This window comes from Misgurnus anguillicaudatus, chromosome 14, assembly GCF_027580225.2.
Source record: "Misgurnus anguillicaudatus chromosome 14, ASM2758022v2, whole genome shotgun sequence".
Classification (NCBI taxonomy): domain Eukaryota; kingdom Metazoa; phylum Chordata; class Actinopteri; order Cypriniformes; family Cobitidae; genus Misgurnus; species Misgurnus anguillicaudatus.
In genome coordinates this window covers 34792034-34816024 of record NC_073350.2, presented here as the reverse complement: position 1 = coordinate 34816024, position 23991 = coordinate 34792034, and the positions used below count along the sequence as shown (strand labels likewise).

The 23991-nt window shown below is 39.1% G+C and overlaps 2 protein-coding genes across 4 annotated transcripts; both read right to left on the bottom strand.

Moving 5' to 3' along the window:
* Positions 1-1065: 1065 nt before the first annotated feature.
* Positions 1066-1785, bottom strand: LOC129427819 (claudin-34). The gene has a single exon (XM_073876439.1). The coding sequence runs from the start codon at positions 1783-1785 to the stop codon at positions 1066-1068; it is 720 nt and encodes a 239-aa protein (XP_073732540.1).
* On the bottom strand, positions 1786-21919 carry shroom2b (shroom family member 2b). 3 transcript variants are annotated; one of them, XR_012373311.1, is made up of 11 exons: positions 21109-21919; positions 15923-16071; positions 9816-9944; positions 7369-9730; positions 7033-7112; positions 6130-6702; positions 5406-5873; positions 5092-5257; positions 4650-4922; positions 2802-4389; positions 1786-1981 (listed from the first exon to the last, which is right to left on the bottom strand). XR_012373311.1 is itself a non-coding variant. In XM_055184578.2 (10 exons), exons 1-10 carry the CDS (start codon positions 21262-21264, stop codon positions 4117-4119), a joined length of 4629 nt encoding a protein of 1542 aa, XP_055040553.2. In that variant the 5' UTR covers positions 21265-21919; the 3' UTR covers positions 2617-4116. The 3 variants fall into 3 exon arrangements, 1 of the variants encoding a protein (XP_055040553.2); XR_012373312.1 differs by lacking the exons at positions 15923-16071; positions 21109-21919 and adding exons at positions 10119-10136; positions 10480-10730; XM_055184578.2 differs by lacking the exon at positions 1786-1981 and having other exon boundaries at positions 2617-4389.
* Between the last annotated feature and the right edge of the window lie 2072 nt (positions 21920-23991).

Below are 23991 nucleotides of genomic sequence, written 5' to 3'. Positions count from 1 at the left end.
GGCATAATATATGAGTATGTGCTGTGTGTAATTATTATGTATAAATAAATACACACACATTCATGTATGTATTTAAGAAACATTTACATGTTTATATATACTTATTTATTTATATATTCTATATTAAAAATAAATTTAAAAAAATTATATATAAGTAAAACAATTATGAAATGAATATATGAATGTGGTTAAATATACACAATAATTAGACACAGTACACGCACATATATTATGCAAAAAAATCACTTTTATTTTGTATGCGATTAATTTATCATCTTTTTATCATCAATTAATCTTTGCCCAGCACTAGTTAAAATTGAATGTGCCATTTTTGGGGTGGTCCTTTAAAATGCAAATGAGCTGATATCTGCACTAAATGGAAGTGCTGTGGTTGGATAGTGCAGATTAAGTGGCGGTATTATTATAATAAGATCCCCTTCTGACATCACAAGGGGAGACAAATCTATTTTTTCACATGCTTGCAAAGAATGGTTTACCAAAACTAAGTTTGATCTTTTTCCCATTTTCTGGGTTAATAGAAGCACTGGAGACCCATTTATAGCACTCAAACATGTAGTCAGATTTTCATGATGTCTCCTTTAAAACTGAATTCACACAACATGTGCTGAACAGATACATTTTTATTTGTATTCACTTTCAATGATTACACTCATAGTTTTGTTATTGTTCATAACAAAAACAAACAAAACTCTGGAAACATGATTAAAAAAAGTAAAAAGCATAAAATACAATAAAGTACAATAAACAGTTAGGCTTTTAGATAAATATATAAAAAAGAGTATTATTTTATCTATGGGAATATCCATGGGGTGAAGGTTTTTTTTTGTTTGTACAGTAATGGTTATCCTGTTGTCTTCATAAAGGCCCTCCAGGGGCCTGAAACCTTAACGCAGCATTTTAATACCCGACCATCTCCTACAGGATAAACATGCACACATCTCAGATCCATCACAACACATATATAATACTCAGATTTGCTTTAAATCAACCTTACATTTAACATGATATTTTATATAATATATTTAACAGCATTAAACAGTTTAGTCACTCATCTCTTCTCGTAAAAGTTGGATTGTCTGTTCCCTTATTACTCATGTGACGTCTGTGTTCATCCTCTGGTTTCACTTTCTGGACACAAGTGGACCCAACTGGAATCCTGTAGGACAGAAAGATCAGCCCACTACAAACCACCAGGAAAGACGCCAAAATCCCAATAGCGATTCCTGGTCCGATGTGCTGGTTTTCAGGGGCAGGAGGCATGAGAAACGTTGGGGGGAAAATGATAGTCTGGTTGTTAACAACAGAACTGAGATTCCAAAAAACTGGTATGAGAGAAGAAACTCCAGTGAGGACGTGAAGAGCACCACCGGCACAAAGAGCCAATCTGATGGGCTTAAACTTACCCAATCCAAAATAAATGTTCCTGATGCCGTAAACCACGCTGACATTACCCATGAGCCCCAAAATCACAGCTACTAACATGAGCACCTGAGCGGCAATGATCTCAGGTGGTGTGAAAGATTCAAACGGACCGAGCTTCTGACAAAACATCACTTCATTTCCTGATAAGATTGGAGCGTGACTATAAAAACACACTCTCCAAACACCCACCCAGGCCAGACCGGAGGATATGACGGACAGGTCGGATACTTCCCAGACCCTCCACTCCACCATTCCCATAGTCACTATGATGAGAATCCAGCCAACCGTACTCAGCCAAAGAGCCACGAACTGAGCATGAGCCGTGTGGACGAGGTAAGGCATGACACCCTGACTCGTGTTGTTACTCTGACAACTACAAATTTACTTCCTCTGAATAAAGTTCAATCCTGAAGAGAAGCATTTTGTTGATGGTGTCTTCATTGAGTTTACAGGAGGATGTGACTCATCTAACCTGTTGTGCTTTTAACTAACCCATGCTGTATCCAAGACACCTGGCAAACAAACAGCTCGCATCCCTCTGAGAGAGAGAGAGAGAGAGAGAGAGAGAGAGAGAGACTGAGAATTGGTTTAGATTTAAATTTAAAATGACCTATTGATTTACAAACCAATCTGGGAAACATGATGCAAAAATATACCAAAGTAACCAGAAATTTTTGCCATTTTTTAATGAATTTACTAATGCTTCATGTTAAATATTATGAGCTAAACTACATGTTCAAATATTAGGTTAAAAATAAAGAATTATTAAAAAAATTTTTTACAAGATCTGGGTACTTACAACACAGTTACTGAAGAAGAAGTTTTATTTATTTTGTGCCTTTCAATATAGCTCAAAGTCGCAAAGTAGCACTACACCAACATTAACACAATTTAATTATTACTTTAACTAATATCAAAACAAAAATGACATAAGTTAATCTACTAACAAGAGTATGAAGCTTCAGTGTTTTTTCTTGTTGATGACAACAGTGACTAAGTTACTGCGGTTTTGTTGTATCAAGTGGTTAGAAGAAGACTACAATTACCATAGTAAACATTCAAAATGTTAAATCCTCTCTTATTTTTAGTTGCTTTTGACGAAAGTGATTGCTTAATAAATGAAAGTAAACACACTTCAGTTACAGAAATAATCTCTGAATAATGACAAAAGTATCACATTACTGTGTTTTATTCAAATCATGTATCATTACTTTATTCATGCATTCATGTTTATAGTCCTCCAGTAATGTATTAAAAGAAATGTTTTCATACATCATCATTCAAAGATCGAAATGTTGTCAGACTAATAATAATAATCATCACATTTAATAAAGTCACATAAATGAAAATAAAATTACCATATGAGCAGATGTTAGTTTCTCCAGTGTGTAAGTCACTCATGTGGGTTTATTCATCTACTGGAAACAGGAAAAACTCGACTTCCTCTCTCTCTCTCTCTCTCATACACACAAACACGGTGTATTAATAATGTTGTGATATATCTCTGTAAATGATTGACTTACTGTCAACATCATAAAATGACAGAATATATGACAATAAGACAATCATTGTTTTTGGAAATCACAATGACACATACAGAAAAAATAAAAGTGTAATGAGGGTTTTTATCGTAATGCAAAATATTTGTGAAACGTTTCTAAAAAATATGTAAGAAAAAGACTAAAAAGAGTGAACCAGCTGAAAACGTTTCAGTCTAGATCAGACTCAATATAAATCTACTGTATGTACTGCTAGTTAAGAACAATAGTAAGCACTGTTGATCTAAACACTTCTAGTGTCTCAGTTATCAGCACTTCAGTCATTCTGTCACAAAATAATTTAACATTTATTCACAACTTTTAAACTGTATGCAATTAATTGCGATGAATCTTTTGACAGCCCTAGTTTATATACAGTTAAACTCACAGACTTGAGCCTTCATTCAATAAATATCCCTGAAATCTCAAAGATCATCACATGATTCTGTATATTTAAAGAAAACCAAAAAACAATGAAGAAAATTTAAACAATCAGAAACTGAATCAATACTAAAAGCAGATAGAAAACACTACCTGTTAGAGAACAGCGTATACATCAAAAGAGTAACATTGCTTCATCATGGTTTACCAGAGTGTAGTCTGGTTCAGTAAAAAATCAGTACGGTTACCAGCATGCAGTCCGGTTAAATACGGATCAGTCCGATTTACCAAGGTCTAGTCTGGTTCAGTACAGATCAGTTTGGTTTACCAGAGTGTAGTCTGGTTCAGTACAAATCAGTATGGTTTACCAGGGTGCAGTCTGGTTCAATACAGATCAGTAGGGTTTACCAAGGTGTAGTCTGGTTCAGTACGGATCAGTACAGTTTACTAGGGTGTAGTCTGGTTCAGTGCAGATCAGTACAGTTTACCAGGGTGTAGTCCGGTTCAATATTGATCAATACAGTTTACCAGGGTGTAATCTGGTTCAATACGCATCAGTAAGGTTTACTAGAGTGTAGTCTGGTTCAGTACAGATCAGTAGGGTTAACCAGGGTGTAGTCTGGTTCAATACAGATCAGTACAGTTTACCAGGGTGTAGTCTGGTTCAATACAGATCAGTAGGGTTTACTAAGGTGTAGTCTGGGTCAATACAGATCAGTAAGGTTTACCAGAGTGTAGTCTGGTTCAGAACGGATCAGTACAGCAGTCTCTGGTCCAGCGGTAGACTGTCTTTCAGACATTTGAGCTGTTCCTCACCCAGTTTGATCTTGTCTTCTAGTTTCCTTTGCTCAATGATGAGCGCTGACTTCATTTTCACGAAATACTGATAGTCTGCGAGATGTTCCTCACTGAGATAACCAGTAAGAATGTCATACACCAGACGTTCTCTTCGGTCCAAGTTCTCCTTCAGCTCTTTAGCATCTTCATGTTGACGAATCAGCAGTTTGCGCTTCTCCATCAAAGTTTGCTGAAAGTACAGTATGACATCAATAATGCTAACATAAGTTTGTTAGATGCTGATGTCATAGTCTAAACCAGTGGTCACCAATCCTGGTCCTGGAGGGGCGCCGCCCCCGCAGAGCCCAGCCCCAACCCCAATCAGACACACATGAAGCAGCTAATTAAAGTGCTTCAGGTATGTTTGATTAAGGTTAGAGCTAAACTGTGCAAAAACACCGGCCCTCCAGGACCAGGATTGGTGACCACTGGTCAAAACATCTCAATCACCTTCTCATCAGCTGACGTCCCATCGTCCAGGTAATCCAGAGCGTTCTCCACACGTGCCAGTCTGCCCGACAGCGACAGCAGGAGACTCACCACTTTATCCAGATCTCCCACAAACATGCAGAACTTCTCCAGTTCATTGGGTCTGCAGACGGAGCGCACGGTGGCCTCCACCTCCTCACCCAGAACGTTATTATCCTGAATGTCCTCCTGTAGACTCGCCCTCGCCTCACGCAACACCTGCAGCTTCCTGCTTAAACTGACCATCAACTCTTGCTACATCAACACAAAAATCACAAATGGAAGCACCTTCATGATGAGATGAGACGAAATCTACCCACACATTTAGCTCTTGAATTAATAAATATTGAATCCACCCATGCGTTCACCCGGTTTAATCTGTGGTAAACTAGTTTAAGAACCGTCAGCGCCTGACAGTGCTTACCTTTTTGTTGGAGAGATCCAAGTCGAGATCATCATCCGAGTCTTGCTGATTCAGATGTTCTTGCATATCCTTCATCTTGATGAGCAGCTCGGCTTTAGGTGCAGATGTGCTGTAGTATGATGAACTGCTCAGTAATGTCACAGAAGAAGTCAAACTCTCCTCCACCCTTCATAAAAACAAACAAACATACGCTGAGTTTAGTTTACTGCTGACAAATAACGATCACAAGAACAGAAATATCTCATGTACAGAATTAAGAAATGCCTATTCAAAGATACTTAATGAACTTCACTCCTCCATCACATGTTGTGTACCTCTGTAGTGTGTTTTTTGTATCTGTCTGTTTGGCTGTGGATTTCTTCCTCTGCTGTGCTCCTTCCAGAAGCTGCTCACCATGAGGAAAGATCCCCTCCATCAGATCCATGGTAGTCTTCATCTTACTTTGATCCAAGATGTCCACAAGACTCTTGTCTTTCCCCATGATGTCTCTGGCCAGTTCTTCTCGTTTCAGGTCCTCCGCAGAATATTCAGCCGGGTCACTGGTCCTCATCGGCTCTGTGTCAAGTGATTCTGTCTCATCATTGATTTGTTGTTCTGAGGAACTCTGCTCTTTTTTGCTGTTCTTCATTCGGGATGTTGTGGACACCTCATGTCCTCCTGATGATTCACCATGTCGCAGATAGTTTCTGCTTTCCTTCTCTGAATCATTTTCTGCACAGAAGATCTGTATGGGCACAATCTGCTTAGCAGTGCTCTTCTTTGATGTTTCCTTCAACTTACAACTGCACGAGAAGACAATTGAGTTAATTATGGTGCCAAACACTAAAAAGTTCTAGATGTTCCTGTTTCTAGGCAAACTAGGGGTCATATACTTTTTTACCCTGTGGTCAAATGTTTACACTATTCCAACACTTTACAGTCATATTTCAGTTTTTCTATAACCATTTTCTCTCTCTTGAATCAGCATATCTGCAAAGCAAATATGGGAAATTGGATTTTTCATGATATGACCCCTTTGATATCAAATGTTCAAGTTACCTGTGTGAATCTGTTTTCTGCACAGGTGGTTCATCTGTTAGACTCTCTAGACATAACAGAGGAGACGGGGAGCATTTTCTATTAGATGAGCTTTTGCTCAGGTCAAGGTTCTGTTGGGGAGACATTGAGGAATGACCTAAAACAGCTTCCCGGCTTTCTGATTTCTGACCGTCCTCTGGTACTGTAGTCAGGCACATTTCTCTTTCCAATGGTTCTGTACAGTAAAGTGAAGAACAAAACAATTGGGGGGTTTGAGTTGGCTCAGGGGAAGCGGGTCTAAACCTCACCGCTGAGATCCCCTGTGCACTGGGTTGCACTGCCTGTGTGGTTCTCGCAGGACATGGGATCTCCAGATGTGTCGGAGTGTCCGGCCTGGACGTCTGTGGTTCAGGCCCCTTATTTTTTGGAACTTTCTGCTCAGAAACAGGAACCTGAAGATGATGTGAGGATAGACGTGTTAGCTCTCTGGAATCAGGTCTGAGTCTTGGGTTGGATGAATGAAGAGCGTCCACAGCTTCATTTTTTAGAGTGCTCAGGGTGACTGGCTCAGAGATGCTAAATGGACCCTGTTTCCTTTTAGACAGATAACACAGAAATTATGTTGAAATACATACATGCAGGCAAAATCAGAGAGGGCTTCATTTCAGGAAAAAGGTTAAAACAGCCTAGAGGTGGTTAGCTGATCGACCAGTCTGGTAAAGTTGGCTAGGGTGGTCTGTTTTGCTAGTTAAAGTCAGATGATCAGCCTGGGAGACCAGCTAAACCATTATAGACCAGTTAAGGTCACATCAGGATGCTTTCTATGCTTTTATCAGGCTCAGTAATTCTGCCTATTTGTTAAGCATTCAATATTAATGCATATAATGAAAATACAGGCAATGTAGGCAGATAAGTGGCCCTAACCTTGAGACATAACTCTCCTTCTGGTCCTTGTGTTCAGATGGAGATTCCAGAGCATTCAGGGTGGGTGGCAGTGAGATTTTCTAATAGAATTGTGAAATGGTTTTAGTCAATGCATTAACACAAATGCCGGAAATTATTATCTTCTAGATTTTATGACATTCGTGTGTCCTCAATGCCAACAGTATGTGGCTGTACAGCTATTATAAAACAATAAAATGATATACCCAAAGAATTCATGGTGTATCTAATAAAACCGTAACCTCTCAATATCTTTCTTATCTTGCGTACAAGTAGAAATCATAACTAAACACATAAAGTAGTGGTCTATCTTCATACCTCAGAATGAATGTCAGCACATGGAGAAGATCGAGATCTTTCATGAACGCACATTGTGCCGCTAGATTCTTCCATGCCTGAATCCAGAATGTTTTCAGCTGAGTGATATCTGCCCGTGGTTCTTCTTTCTAGTGGGTTCTTCTGCATGTTCCACGTAGCCTCATATTCAGCAAATGTCCCAAGTCGTTGTTGCTCTTGAATATTAAGGTAAGAATCGTTTGATTTACTCTGTTTAAATGAAGCTGTAGAGATCCTCTCATTGTCCCTTGTTAGTGTGGTCTTTCTCTCATTGTGGTCTTCCCTGGGACTGAGTAGAGACTGCTTGAGAATGGGCTTTTGGAAATTCGGTTTGCAAGAACCCTCAAAGAATTTATAACGATCCACAAAGGACCCAACTGCCTTATCTTCAACTCCTACTTCATTGATTTTCTCTGGTTCAGAGAAAGAACGCATTTTCTTATCCATAGAAAACCGTTTACGTCCGCCAATACGGGTGAGCTGGCCATGAACAGACCCAAGGTTTTTTGGAGGTTGGCCTGTTGAAGTTTCATTCCCAGAAAGTTCCAAGTCTTTCCTCATAAAAGATGTAGCCTTCAGGACTTTGGCTTGGGCTTCCTTTAGATGATCCTTGTATGTGTTGGTAAAAGAACCATCAGATGAGGATGTAGAAGTCTCATTGGACTTCCAGACAACAGAGTCCTCTTCGATTTCATTTGAGCAGATCAAGTTAGCTGCACTTCTGCTTTTTTGCAGCTGGGCTTTCTTTTGTTGGATCTCATTGCGTAAAGTGGTGGCATAGCGGTCACTTCGTCTTTCTAGCTTGCCACCAGTGAAATCAGACTCTTGACGGACTCCTCCTTTGGCTGTTACTAAAGATTTCTCTGCCATCTTCTTGCTCTCCTGGGTCAAAGAGTATAACAAGGGGGTCTTATGTGGACAGATTTTCTCCTCCTGCTTGCTGATCCAAGGACTGTCTTGGTGATGAGTGGAGATGGTTTTTTTCTGCTCTGTCTGGTGGTTTGGCTCATGCATGAAGACCTCCTGCTTACCGATCCCATTTTTACTCTTTTCATCTTTATCTCTCGCTCTCTCTCCAGAACTGGACTTTGAAATTACATATTTTGGTCCAGGACATGTAGCTATAGTTGGAGAATGACTTACGGTCTGTTTGTTGCAACCACTAGAGCCCTTGTTCTCAGTCAAAGTAAGGTAAGGTTGGGGACACGTTGTCTTAATAACCTTTTGAGAACCAACAAAGCTTCTATCTGTGGCACTCTGGGTGCTCCCTGCTTCTGTCCTCCTTTCATCTCCCTTCCATCCCTGTGTTATAGTAGAGGATTCTAGGGATGGCTGCTGGGCAGTGATGCAGTAGTAACGGAAGTGAGCCTGGCCTTCATGGTTGTGGTCAAAGGCTGTTGAGGTTCTTGATTGGTTTCGATTGCCTGAATTGGTTGGCAAATGTTGAAGACTTCGGTAGTAGTTCCCAACACTCTGAGTCTTTGATGGGCATGCTGTACTGGGGTGCACTGAAAAGGGACTCTCATCACTATGCTGTCTCTGATGCAGAACCTCGTATGTAAACGGGTTCTGACCTTGCCTTACATCAGTGCTTGAGAGGGACAATAGTTTGTTAGGGTTTAGCTGATTTGGGTTGTAGTCCTCAACTGATAGATATGGATGAAGAGAGTCTTTTTTTGGAGGTGGGTTATAAGTATGCCGTGCTTCACGTCCTCTTTCATTGGTGTGGATATTTTCAAACTGTTGGTCTGCAGATCTGCAGTGAGGTTTCTGTTGTGAATATACAGAACGTCCTTCAGGGAAAGTTCCCATCAAGCTTTTCTCATGAACTCTGGTCGCAGTGAAACTATCACTACGCAATGGAGGAGGAGGTGCAAGAGGATCCTGAGCAGTTGAAAGCTTCTTTTCAGGAACATGCCACACAGGCCCAAGGTTTGATCTCCCAGTTGGGGAGAATTTAAAGCCAGTGTGCTCCTCCATGCTGGGACTCACACGTCCCCCTGTACTCATGGGAATCTGCAGGTATCTATGACAGTCACTGGTAACTCCTAGTTCATTTGGACTGCCTCTGTAAAACATGCTTTCTGTGGAGGTCATACCCCGAGGCGTACCGTGATCAGTTTTGCCTGACAATAATGCACTATAAGCAGACGTAGGTTTGCCGAGACCCCTCTCAACCACTGGGTTGTCCGCTCCGGCCTTGGGCTTGTCCGACTGTGATTCTTTTGAGAAAGCGTGAGGTAAAGGCTCTACACTTTCCATATTTCCCACTGAGCTGAACTGACAGGATACTTGTCGAAGATTTGCCTGTCCCCAACAGCTGGTGTAGTCTTTGGAGTGTGAACTAGAAAAGGAAAAAGACATCTGATGAGACTATTACCACAACACTGGCAAAATTCAACACTACATCAATACCACATAAACTTTACCCTTCATCATATTTTGTCTGCCAAGAAGATTCTGCTGCAGGGTCGGCTTCAGATTTTGGAATATCTGTGTTGAGGTTTTCTGTGGATTTGGAGTGCCAAGATTGGGGCCTACATGAAGACTCATTCCTTCTGTAAAGCAAATAAACATGTTGAAATAAAGAATACATTTCAGGAATGTTGTGCAAATTTGAGCGTTATAATCAGAGCTTTATCCTTAAAGTTCTGGAATTGTAAATAACATCTCTAACTACCCAACTAATCCCAATCATTTAATAACAATCACCAATACAGAAGGACACATACCCTTTGAAGCGGTTTTTCCTGATATGCATGTGAGAAAGAGGGGGAAATTAGTTTATAAAGGAACACAGTCATAACATCGTCTTATTTTTGACACATAATCATCGTACATAACACGTCACAGGACGACACGAATGATGCTGTGTTAATGCTGGTGAGTTCTACAGGCCAGTGAAAATAACAGCACGCTAATCAGATAAAGCAGGTAATCCCCATCCGGCACATGAAAACCACGATTACACGATGCCACACGGCAGAGGATATAACACTGAAATCTGGCAGGGTAAGACCGGCTGATGGGTGACATCTACAGGGTCATGAAGGGATAAGATTGAGGGTCACCAGTGAGACAGGTGCACAATACCTCATAGAACTTCTCAAAATCTTCGTAAGAAAATTCCTAGCCACGTGTACTTCATTTTCTGCAGGCATCGTATGCGTTACAATATCCACCATATTAATCTTCCTATATGGCAGGGGAAACACAACATGCTTTGTGAAAGAGTCGAACAAGAGCCACATTAACATGTTAGGGGATCACTGCCAATTTCAGTGATCAAAACAGATAAACAGATAAAAGATAAGTGAATTCCATCAGTTTTAAACTAAATTACATAATAATAATTCTGTTTAAGTCTGCTGTGTTCTGAATGGCTAAAGTAACTATTACTGTACTCTATTTTCAGAGAGTGTGTGATGTCTTCTACTTCAATCTGCAATTCGTAACATTTTTGGTTAAAAATAAAAATCATTAACCAGGAACATGATCAAATCAGTGTTTAAAACGTAAAGATAATTATGTAAAGTAACCAGCAATTTAGTTTTTATGCAGTGTATAAATTATGTCAAAGATTATGGGGTTTCCCCTAGCTAACAAAATGACAGCATTTCCATTAACCAATGCTATGCGATTAAAGTTCTAGTACATACTGCGTCACCTTCAAATAATGATTATGTTATTTACTTACATCAGTTGACCTAAAAAAATGTGAATAAAATGTTTCCGTTGCAGTTTTCCGAAATACAGCTTTCCGAATTGGCTGAAACCCCCCCAAAAAAGTTTGTATACTGTGCAAATGTTTTGTGATATATGCGAGTAGGGTTGTGCGGTATGACGCTATTTGATCGTGGACAATTAAAATGTCTCCATGATCCACTTTTTCGGAAACATAGTTGTTTTCTGTTTTTTCCAACAAACAACATAGTTGTTTTTTCCGCGTCCACGGAGCTTTCAAAGTATACTCACTGCGGCTACGTGCGGATGGCAGTGTTCAAAACATACGCAAATTATTACTCTACCAGGCCATCAGGGCAACACTGATTTGCAAAATTTACAGTGCATTAAAAAATTTTGGATAACTGAAGAAAAGTAGCCGATCCACCATTGCAAAGAAAGTTTCGAACAAACATCAAGAAAACAAAGAACATGAATCAAATATTATGGTGACGAAAATGCTTCACAGCTTTATGTTCTTGGAAGAAGTGCAAAAAAAGTAGAGAAACGATAGTGTGTTCTAGAAATCTTTTGGATCGTTTATTGCAAAATTGGGACAAATAACAGATAGTATCGCTTTGTGGCAGCTCAGCACCAGAATTTTTAATTCATATACATTTTAATTTTAATAAAAACCAGAGGACCCCCCAATTAATATTTTTGTGCCTTATAGGGGGTCAGGGACCACCCTAGCCCCCCCTCCCTCAATTCGAACACTGTTTTATGTAGAAACAAAGTTACAGATCGCACCTTTAAAATCAGTTTAGATTTAAAAAATCATGTAATGTAGTACAGGCTTAATAAATGTACAGTCCACTCGGAGGTTAACTACGGTAAAACCAGGTTTCTGGATGGATGGATCACCATATGCCATCTGTACAACAGTGTTGAAACTGCATGTGATAATGGGAGCTAAGCTTTCAATCTGCTATAAAGAAAGATCAGCAGTTACATTCTTCTCAATCTGTTGCCATCTGTAAGGCTCATTCATCACATCAGCTTTTTATTATCTGCCCCTTTTGTCTGTCTAGATTTCTGCTTTCTATCATCTAACTAGATGCAAGCAGTTAAACATGGTAAAATAACAGAACACGGTCATCTAAACCTGAGAGTCTTTTAGCAATAATGGCTCTCATGTTGGCCTTGTTTGTTTATGATCGTCAAAATGAGATCAAATCAGCAGTATTTGGTGTCATGATCAAACTATTACTTGTTTTTTAATTCATATTTAGTGTCTTTTGTGTTGTTATTGTTTTGGCGCGAGGTAAAAGTTAATAAAACTATTTGTATAACGTTACTATAGCTTTCTCATTTATTCTTAACGTGATACGAGCACTCGATTATTATTATTAAACTTTGTTCTTGTCAGTACTATACAAAACTGTTTTTTATAAGTGTCAGAGAGTTGTTTTTGCATGCTGCTTATAAATATACCAGTGGCGATATCTCATAACATGTTTTAATAGTCAGGTCACGATAAAGTCAATGATCAATGTCCACATTTAAAAGCTGCGGGGCTTACCTGCTGTTTCACGGTGTTTTCGCGTTCTGATAAAAGATATAGCTCCAGAAAAAAACGAGTGTTTATATTCCTCTTTCCAAGTGTTAAGCGTCCACACGATGTGACAAGACATTTCTCCCATTAACTGTAACGTAACATCCAAGAGCGCTGATCTTTGACGGAATAATACTTCTGATTGGGGATTCACAGACTGATTTATGAGCTAGTAAACTAATGAGACACACACACGGAGAGTGATTCACACAGCGCGTCTGTGTTTTTCCATTCAGAGATGAGCCTGCTTAGGACCTCCATTCACTAGGTGGCGGAATAATACGAAAGGTGAAGCGGCTACAGTGCCGTTATCAGTACAATATCGTATAGCTCTTAGCCAATCAGATTCGAGAACCAGAGAGAACTGTTGTATAATCAAACATATGCAAACCTAGGACAACATAAGCTCACAAGTCTTAAATCTTACATTTTCATAATTTTATTATACTTAAAAATAATAATAAATCTAATTTAAAATCTAAATCTAAAAAACGTAAAAAAATTTAAGGCAGAAATAAAAGTAATATCCCTGCTGAACACAAGAAAATACATTTTGAAGAATGTTTGTGAGTCCCATTTACTTCCATAGTATTCTTTATTTCTATTATGGAAGTGAATGAGGTTGACAAATGGTTTGGTTACAAACATTCCTTAAAGGGACTGTAAGTAGAGTTTTAAGTGTTTTATTAATACAAATCAATGTCTTTATTCATAAATATGTCCTCATATGACCTCTGCCAATGATCTGACTTTTCTTTGTAAGCTTAGAATTTCTCCTCTTTACTTACATTGAACGGGTAAGTTCCGCTGTATTGATAAACTATAATAGCAGAGAGGGACAAAAAGCACTAGCCTACCAACGCGTTTTCATTCATTACACGTGAACCAGCTGAAACGGACAAAGAGATCAGTGATTACATAACGGCTATCGTAGTTGCAACACACATTTGAAAAAGCAAGGCGCTAGAGAGCACTGTTTGTTTGAATGCAAAATACAATTTCACCACTAGATGGGTGAAAATCCTACTTATTGTCCCTTTAAAATATCTTCCATCAGAACAAAGACATTTATACAGGTTTTTAACAATATAAGAGTGGGTAAGTGATGACAGAATTTTCATTTTTGGGTGAACTATCCCTTTGGTTGATATCTGAGTCACACTGATCCCAGACTCAATACTGAATACATTCAGACCAATCACAATAGAAAGTGCTGTGATAATCACCAACAGGATTACAACTGATACAGGAACCATACAGGAACAAAAGACCTGAGTGTTTTTGTGCTAGAGAGCGAGCGAGATCATTGTGAAGTGTGTATTTTGTATATTAAACATCCGAGACATTTAAAACATCCAACATAAGAGAAATCTGAAAGCTGAAAACCTACAATCACTATATGACATCACATCTGTGTTGATAGTGTAAAAGAGTTACAATACAGAGATCTAAATACAGTGAAGAAATCCCTGAGCTTCATTAAACAAGCTCATGATGTAAGAGGCATTACGGTAACTGAGGACACCGTCTGACTAACATGTTTACATCTCATAATCTTATCCTACCGCAGAAGTCAAACTTATAGCAAAAATAAAACTGAAACTTCTGAGTACAACAACAACAAATATATATATATATATATATATTTTTTTATATATATTCTATATTATATATACATTTAAAAAAATAATTATATAAATAAAACATTTCTGAAATTAATATATGTATGTGTGTGTGGTTAAATATACATAATAATTACAACACAGCACACACTACTATATTTTATTCCAAAAATGGCTTTTATTTTGTATGCAATTAATTTTCCTGTATTTATCAGCAGTGGGTCATGTGACCTGTACTGTGTAGAATATAGTAAATTAGAAAAAATCACTTAATCTGGGTTTTCAGGTATATGAAGACAACATCAAAGACATGTTATATAAACCAATGACATTTACATATTTTAGGTCTACAAATACTTTATAGGACCACAGTAAATCTTTCAAACATATCTGTGTGTGAACTCATTAATGACTCTAGATGGCGCTGTAGAGACTTTATAGAGGTGATGTGGCTGTGATGAAAATTAAGCTGACCAATATCTGTTTCACAAAGTCATTATGAGCTGTACTGTATATACTGTCACTACTTTATAGTAAACTGTGATTAAAAAATAGGGGCTGTTGTTACACATATTTAAAAGTGTCAAATCATTACACTTTAAAATCTTTCCTCTTCTACCCAAAAGAGACATCATGTCTACTATCTATTAATTTAATCATATTTTCATTTTAGGACTCCATGAGGACTGTCATTATACAGCCAGAGCGAATCATAGCGTCCCATCGGGTCTATACTCGCCCCTGACAGCTGTCTGTGGGGATATGTGACCTCAGATCTGTATAATGTAATTATATGACCGACTCTCAGGACTCTTTTGTGTAACCGGCACACAATAATGATGCTCTTTTGTTCCACAACTCACAAACGCCAGACTGAGTTTTGCCATAACGCCACTGTAAAACACACAGTGACAGCATCACACGAAGACCAAAAACTATAAGAGAGCTACATTATCTAAAGTTTTACACAAACACAGTTTACCATAAAGATACGATGGAGCTAATGTAAATCTACAGTACATAGATACTGTACACGGTTCACAAATAACAGATCGAGAATCTCATATCAGTCTAAACATTACAATACAGAAAATACCAAAATAAGATTATTTATATCTTATATAAGTTAAACTCTTAGTTAAAGCTAATTTATAATATTAATAATGGTTATCAAGATCTAAAGTGTGTCCCTGGAGGGGAAACAAATGTACAATATAATCAAACTCATAAAGTGAGGTCAGGTGTGATTTTTAAAGTACAGGTGGGTCAGTCAGTGTGTGTGTATAAGTGAAGTTCAGCTGAAACTCAACACCTGGAGACCAAACCCATCATTGTGTCCGCCAGCAGTCTGATCTACACAAATACTGAAGACACACTACAGTGTCACAATATCAACAACATAATCCTACATTATACAGTGTGTTATACTGATGCAACTAAAATTCCAGCATCGGAGGATGCCGCCTATATGACAGCTGATCAGAGGGGAGGGGCTTGATGAGGTCATCAGAACAGTAAAGTTATTACATTATGATTGATTAGAGATGATGAAGTTGTTTATATTTAGAATAAGTTGTATTGATAAATTGTTGACATTTCTATTCTGATGATGAGATCTCACTGTATAACGTCTTACCGTTTAATACCCAGATAGAGATTCTTATAAGAGCGTTTGACCAGACCAATCGCCTCCTGTCTGTAACCGCTGAGAAGAACTGAGTTAACGCTGATGATCTCATCACCGATCTGGAGTCGGCCCAGCGCTGCTCGACTTCCATCCTCCACCTCAACAAACAAACAAATAAACAAACAGATTGAGCTGAGAAACTATTGACATCTGCTAAAAACATCACAGCTTTATTTAATGATTCAAAGAAAGAAATGAAAGAATCATTAACAATGACAGAATAAACCATCACATCAGTCATTTCCTCTTGATAACAAAGTGGAAATAAAAAACACTCTCATTTGAGTTGTTCCAGGTTTCCTGTCTGTCTTTCTGACTCTTGACACCGCTCATGTTATTGTGTATGGACTGTATCTGATTGTAGCTTCTATGTTTGGATGAATGTGGTTTGTGGGAAGCTCTTTGCTCAGAACAAACATTTGATCAACAAAACACAGTCTTCTTTAAAATATTTCAATGCTTTTGGACCCTTAAAAATCTCTAAATGTTATTAAAAAATAGCTCCCATAACACACGCTGTACTCTAAAGCAGTGGTTTTCAAACTGGGGGCCGCGAGAAGGTGCCGGGGGGCCCCAGTTTTATAACATTTTATAAAATACATTCATTTATCATGAATTCTTTGTAATTAAACCTAAAAAATAATAGCCCAACTAACCAACAGCACTACTAGGTATAATTTTATATTTTTTGTTTAATTAAAATATTACATTTTAAAACTGTTTTGTCATAAATTTTGTTTCGGGGGGCCGCGAAAAAATGCACTGTACACAAGGGGGGCCGCACGCTGAAAAAGTTTGGGAACCACTGCTCTAAAGTACCTATAGAGTACTATTGCATCCTTCATATCTCCAAAGAGTCTTTAGTTTTCAGCTCTAGCGATTGTTTCCGGAAAAGCACGAGATCCCAGAGGCGTCCAGCGGGAGGAGTGAGTCACGAGCAAGCAACACACAAAACATTCATATCCAGAGTAGAGGTCTACGCGGAAGACCCAAGGACCCGTGATCTGTACGGGTTCGGGTCTATATTTTAAATGATCAGGTCCCAATCTATTATTTTGAGTCCCGGGTCTGTTTAACATTGTGAGAGGCGTTTCTATATCTGGTTGTCATAAACAAATAAGTAACGTCCACTTCAAGAGACGGATGATGTGAACTCCACTGCTTCGTTCTCATTGGAAGTCGCTCCGGAAAGTCATAATTCAAAACTCATAATTTGCAAAAAGTTAAACATTTCTCAACTTTGTTGCATGACTAGACACGCCCCATCCAATCGCCATCGATCACTGTCACTCATGTCACCAGAAGTTGCCAAGCTTCCGTTAAAATCAACAAGATCACGTCACTGCTAGTCTGAATGCAGCTTATCTCATCAGTTAAAGGGATACTTCACCGATTTAGCATTCAGCTTTGTATCTGTAGAAACCCGGCAGTATTACTGAATGACCATGTTTCCCTCCCTCATTTCCCCCTGAGAGGAGAGATATCTGCATTTTGGTTCTGCAAAAAAGTCCTCCGATGATGTAATATGACGATTTTTGCATCATCGGAGGACTTTTTTGCAGAACCAAAATGCAGATATCTCTCCTCTCAGGGGGAAATGATGGAGGGAAACATGGTCATTCAGTAATACTGCCGGGTTTCTACAGATACAAAGCTGAATGCTAAATCGGTGAAGTATCCCTTTAAGTACTAAATAATAAGTACTAAATCGCCATCACCTGCTTTCAGATGGAGCGGCATTTACTACACAGAGCTGTTTTTCACAAAGAAGCTAAGCAAAATCTCATACATTATCGGAGGCTAGCTTTTGCTAGCTTCTCGTTGAAATGAGACATGCATGAGAATCGGAGAATAGCAGGGGATTTTTTTTGCCCAGCTTTATTGTGCATGACAGTCAGGTAGAAGTGTTAAGGCCATATGGACAAAAAGTTTAATTATCACAACTTGTTATTGACTTATTTATAGCATTTAGCTGAAGAATATTTGTGGATAAAGTCGGGTCTGTGTCTTCCTGGATGAGTTCGGGTCCAGCTTTCAAATAGTAGACTGGTCCGTGTCAATTTCAGGAAGTACATTTTTGACATTTCTCTGTTCTGCATAGATCCGTATCCAACTTTTAAAATAATAGCCGGGTCCGGGTCGGTTCAGTGTAGCACATTCACGGGTCTCTTGGGGTATGAATTTTTGGACCGTGTAGATCTCTAATCCAGAGATAGTAGGAAAACAAGGCTTTCTTGTCTTTACAACCAAAAACTCACTTCTTCTTCTTTCATGCCATTGTTGAGTCTTGATATAAAACAAAGCTATTGCGTGCAGTGATGTCTGTGACTTCTACTCAAAGGAACAATGCTAATGAGCGTCATCGTCCTTGCTCTCACACTGATTGACGTGTGGGCATGCCTTTCCGGGGAAAGTGCCCATAAAAGGAATAAGGGGTCACTGATACATAACGGGTACCCATGTTCGAAAAAAACTTTTTTAGAAATTTGTAGGAAAGAGGCGGCGTAAATTTGACCAAGAAATACTCACAAGCTCAACTGCTTTTTTTGACACTTTGCATTTGTTTAGCATGAAGATTACAACTCTTTAACTGTGTTAATAGTATTCTTAAAAACAGAAAGCATGAAATAGCATTAAACACCCCTTTAAAATGGCCAAAACAAGTGTCTATTCTCAGAAATAACTTTACTTCTTTTTTTTGTAATAACAAATGTCGTAAAGGTGATTTTCAGAAGATGTTGAAGTCATGTAAGTGTCTAAATAGATTTTGTGGATATTTTATTTTTTTAACCCACAGTGACAGACTCGTCATAATACTTTAAAGTCGTAATGTTACAGATGATTGAAGTTTGAATATACAGTATGAGAAAACCATATAATTTTTAGGCATTTTCTCCTTTATTATAGTCACATTTATATTAACAAACTGACTGAGCAGCAACTCCTGAACACTGAACCTTCACGAGCGCTGTGGTTAAACAGCTCAGACAGTAACACATGGAACAGATGTCACCATCATCATCATCATCACAGTACCTCTGTGAGACCTGAGATCAGATGTTAAATATTCAGAAGGTTGAAACTTGAGATTTCTCCTGCAGAGTCCTCCATTAGCCCTGACTGCAGATCAGGTTACCATCACAATACAGAAACAAAAAAAGCATTGGATTTTAAAAGTAAAAGTTTAAGATGCTTGCTTAAACGCACACACAATGTAAAGATAATGTACACATATAATCTACACATACAGTACAACAAATGTACGCTTCATACTCAAACACATCCACTTTAATCTGTGTTTACTATAAACTTCATTACAGAAAGACTGTGATCAGCTGTATATTCTCATCTAATGTCTAATGTAGGCTTCTCACGTCTACCTGTATGTGTTTGGAGATATCTCACACAGGTTCCTCTGCTGTTCCTGACACCTCCTATAACAACATCAACACTGTGTCTGTCACACACTATCAATCAATCCTTTACTTTTTGTTTGGACACAAAGTGCCGAAGAGTTTGACCCTAATGTACTGTATATGCAGGATGATATAACACGTGATTTTCTCCAAACACTCCAAAACACAACCCAGCAAGAGTTTCCTGTGAGATAAGCAGCATCTGTCCGGTCACTGATATCTGCTCCTCATGACATACAGACGTCTAAACATCTCCACATCAGGATGAAGGACAGGCTGCTATCACAGTGTGTCAGTAAATGTTAGCGGATGTGAGGTTTAGAAACCAAACATACAGTAAAGTGACATGGCAAATACACTAGAGCCTAATATAAAATATCAATATTAACCAGATCTCACTTATCAAAACTGGGGACAGTTTCATCGGACACGTGCGGTGACGCGATTACGCGTCTGGTCGGAACTTTACTTCCGGTTTCTGTTTGTTTAATGGTCTGACTAGTTGCTAAACTGATCTCTTGAACAAATATCTCATCAAAACTAACAAATGTTTTGGTTTCCTAGGTAATCTATTTGTTGTTTATTTTGTTATATAAATAAACTATTTTAAAAAGACTTTGTTATTTATTCTTAGTGGAGTTTACCAGAAGTTACGTGATGACCACGAAAGCCGCTTGTTTATGTTGTTACTGCTAAAACCGTCTATAAAAAAGATTATGTATGTATTTCAGAATGAGACAAACAAAATATCATGGTACAGAAAATGTAGGTTTGTATAAAATGTATAAGTATTTATAAAATATCAAATTATAAGTGTATTTTTGCAGTGAAAAATAAAATATATTTAATTTCAATCTTTTTAAACCTGTTATATTTACAGGTTTGCAACAAAAAAGTTTTTCTTTCAATGCAAAGTCAATATAAAGGCTTTAAAATATATTTATTTAAAAAAAAAATCAGAATATACAAAAAATGGCCAAAAAATATTTGTTGAAAAATACATTTTTGGAAATATTTTTCAGTACATTTATACCACGGGTCTGTTGAATGCTGCATTCTGATTGGCTGAGAAATGTTCTATGGGTGTTGATTATTTTTCTGTAAACCGCACACCTATCTTTTCAAATGTCTTAAAAATAGTCACCAGAGCAATGTTTGTGGTAACCGTGGTATAAGCAGAATAATTGGCTCCGGTCATTTGGATTATTTGAAAATAATGCACACCTGCGGTGTAACGGCACTCCGCTTCGCGTCGTGCCGCATTACCACCTTGGTGTGCATTATTTTCTTATAATTCAATGGCCCGTCGTCAATTATTCCTTACATATTTTTTGCCATTTTGAGAAATATTTAAAATAATGTTTGAACATTTTTTTTGCCATGGGATCTGGTAAAACCAAAGTATTTTATATAAAATTCCACATTAAATCAGACAAAAGTTCAACATTGGTTGGTATGGTATTTACAGCTATCCAAGGTATTAACTCTCATATAAATAGTCTTCTTTAGGTTAAAATCATTATTAGTTTGATCTCTGGTGGGACTAGTAAACCCATCTTCAACTCTATTGAGGAGACTGAAGAAGTCATTAGAGACTTATACTGTATACAAATCTGCATTCAAATCCAGACTGAGAAATTATGATATATGATCATTATACCATTGAGAAAACAATCATCTAATGGTGTCTTTGTAACCGTACTAGTGTAGATGAAATACCTTTGTTATGATGAGAGGTTCATGATACTCGAGTCCTCCTCTGACAGTAAAACCCCACGGTGATCCACCAGATAACATCAACTCCACAAACACAACAACATCATCTTCATCCTCACGATCTTCTTCTAATAAAACTACTGTAGACTTTATTTCCATAACGCCAGAACATTATTAACTTTATCTTCACGCAATACAGTCGCTTATTTCTGACGATCTCCATTCATCATCGCGGTTTGTAAAAATCAATGAAAGTTTCATTATAAGAGATGATGAGACCTTCAGTCAGGGTAAAGACTTTGCTTTGATGGATGATGATGATGATGTTTCTCTCATTCAGACAATGAGTTTGTGAGAGTTTGAGCTCCTGAACTCAAACATAAAGAACCACTGCTGAGATCCTTCAGCGCCACCTGTTGACATTTCACACACAAAACATATAAACACATAAAAAACTCCTATAACAAAAAAACTTTCATTTGTTTCCTATAAAATTATTTTTAGTTTCATAAACTCAACTTTAACTTTGCTTATTATTTATTTATTGTTTATTTCTTGTATCATCGCGCATCTAATACAAAATGATCCTGTCATCATCAGCAGGTGGCGCTGTGAGATCACATCTCAATTAGGATCCCGCTGGATTGTGCTGGATTGTAGACTGTCACTGTGCTGGTTTCAGGTGGATTGTAGACTGTGCTGGTATCAGGTGAACTGTGGACTGTGCTGGTCTCAGGTGGATTGTAGACTGTGCTGGTGAATTGTAGACTGTGCTGGTGAATTATGGACTGTGCTGGTCTCAGGTGGACTTTAGACTGTGCTGGTCTCAGGTGGATTGTAGACTGTGCTGGTTTCAGGTGGATTGTAGACTGTGCTGGTATCAGGTGAACTGTGTACTGTGCTGGTCTCAGGTGGAGTGTAGACTGTGCTGGTGAATTGTAGACTGTGCTGGTGAATTGTGGACTGTGCTGGTCTCAGGTGGATTGTAGACTGTGCTGGTTTCAGGTGGATTGTAGACTGAGCTGGTGAATTGTAGACTGTGCTGGTGAATTGTGGACTGTGCTGGTCTCAGGTGGACTGTAGACTGTGCTGTCTCAGGTGGACTGTAGACTGTGCTGGTTTCAGGTGGATTGTAGACTGTGCTGTTATCAGGTGAACTGTGTACTGTGCTGGTCTCAGGTGGAGTGTAGACTGTGCTGGTGAATTGTAGACTGTGCTGGTGAATTATGGACTGTGCTGGTCTCAGGTGGACTTTAGACTGTGCTGGTCTCAGGTGGATTGTAGACTGTGCTGGTTTCAGGTGGATTGTAGACTGTGCTGGTTTCAGGTGGATTGTAGACTGTGCTGGTCTCAGGTGGACTTTAGACTGTGCTGGTCTTAGGTGGATTGTAGACTGTGCTGGTGAATTGTAGACTGTGCTGGTGAATTATGGACTGTGGTGGTCTCAGGTGGACTGTAGACTGTGCTGTCTCAGGTGGATTGTAGACTGTGCTGGTTTCAGGTGGATTGTAGACTGTGCTGGTATCAGGTGAACTGTGGACTGTGCTGGTCACAGGTGGATTGTAGACTGTGCTGGTGAATTGTAGACTGTGCTGGTGAATTGTGGACTGTGCTGGTCTCAGGTGGACTTTAGACTGTGCTGGTTTCAGGTGGATTGTAGACTGTGCTGGTATCAGGTGAACTGTGGACTGTGCTGGTCTCAGGTGGATTGTAGACTGTGCTGGTTTCAGGTGGATTGTAGACTGTGCTGGTATCAGGTGAACTGTGTACTGTGCTGGTCTCAGGTGGAGTGTAGACTGTGCTGGTGAATTGTAGACTGTGCTGGTGAATTATGGACTGTGCTGGTCTCAGGTGGACTTTAGACTGTGCTGGTCTCAGGTGGATTGTAGACTGTGCTGGTTTCAGGTGGATTGTAGACTGTGCTGGTTTCAGGTGGATTGTAGACTGTGCTGGTCTCAGGTGGACTTTAGACTGTGCTGGTCTTAGGTGGATTGTAGACTGTGCTGGTGAATTGTAGACTGTGCTGGTGAATTATGGACTGTGGTGGTCTCAGGTGGACTGTAGACTGTGCTGTCTCAGGTGGATTGTAGACTGTACTGGTTTCAGGTGGACTTTAGACTGTGCTGGTCTTAGGTGGATTGTAGACTGTGCTGGTGAATTGTAGACTGTGCTGGTGAATTATGGACTGTGGTGGTCTCAGGTGGACTGTAGACTGTGCTGTCTCAGGTGGATTGTAGACTGTGCTGGTTTCAGGTGGATTGTAGACTGTGCTGGTATCAGGTGAACTGTGGACTGTGCTGGTCACAGGTGGATTGTAGACTGTGCTGGTGAATTGTAGACTGTGCTGGTGAATTGTGGACTGTGCTGGTCTCAGGTGGACTTTAGACTGTGCTGGTTTCAGGTGGATTGTAGACTGTGCTGGTATCAGGTGAACTGTGGACTGTGCTGGTCTCAGGTGGATTGTAGACTGTGCTGGTTTCAGGTGGATTGTAGACTGTGCTGGTATCAGGTGAACTGTGTACTGTGCTGGTCTCAGGTGGAGTGTAGACTGTGCTGGTGAATTGTAGACTGTGCTGGTGAATTATGGACTGTGCTGGTCTCAGGTGGACTTTAGACTGTGCTGGTCTCAGGTGGATTGTAGACTGTGCTGGTTTCAGGTGGATTGTAGACTGTGCTGGTTTCAGGTGGATTGTAGACTGTGCTGGTCTCAGGTGGACTTTAGACTGTGCTGGTCTTAGGTGGATTGTAGACTGTGCTGGTGAATTGTAGACTGTGCTGGTGAATTATGGACTGTGGTGGTCTCAGGTGGACTGTAGACTGTGCTGTCTCAGGTGGATTGTAGACTGTGCTGGTTTCAGGTGGATTGTAGACTGTGCTGGTATCAGG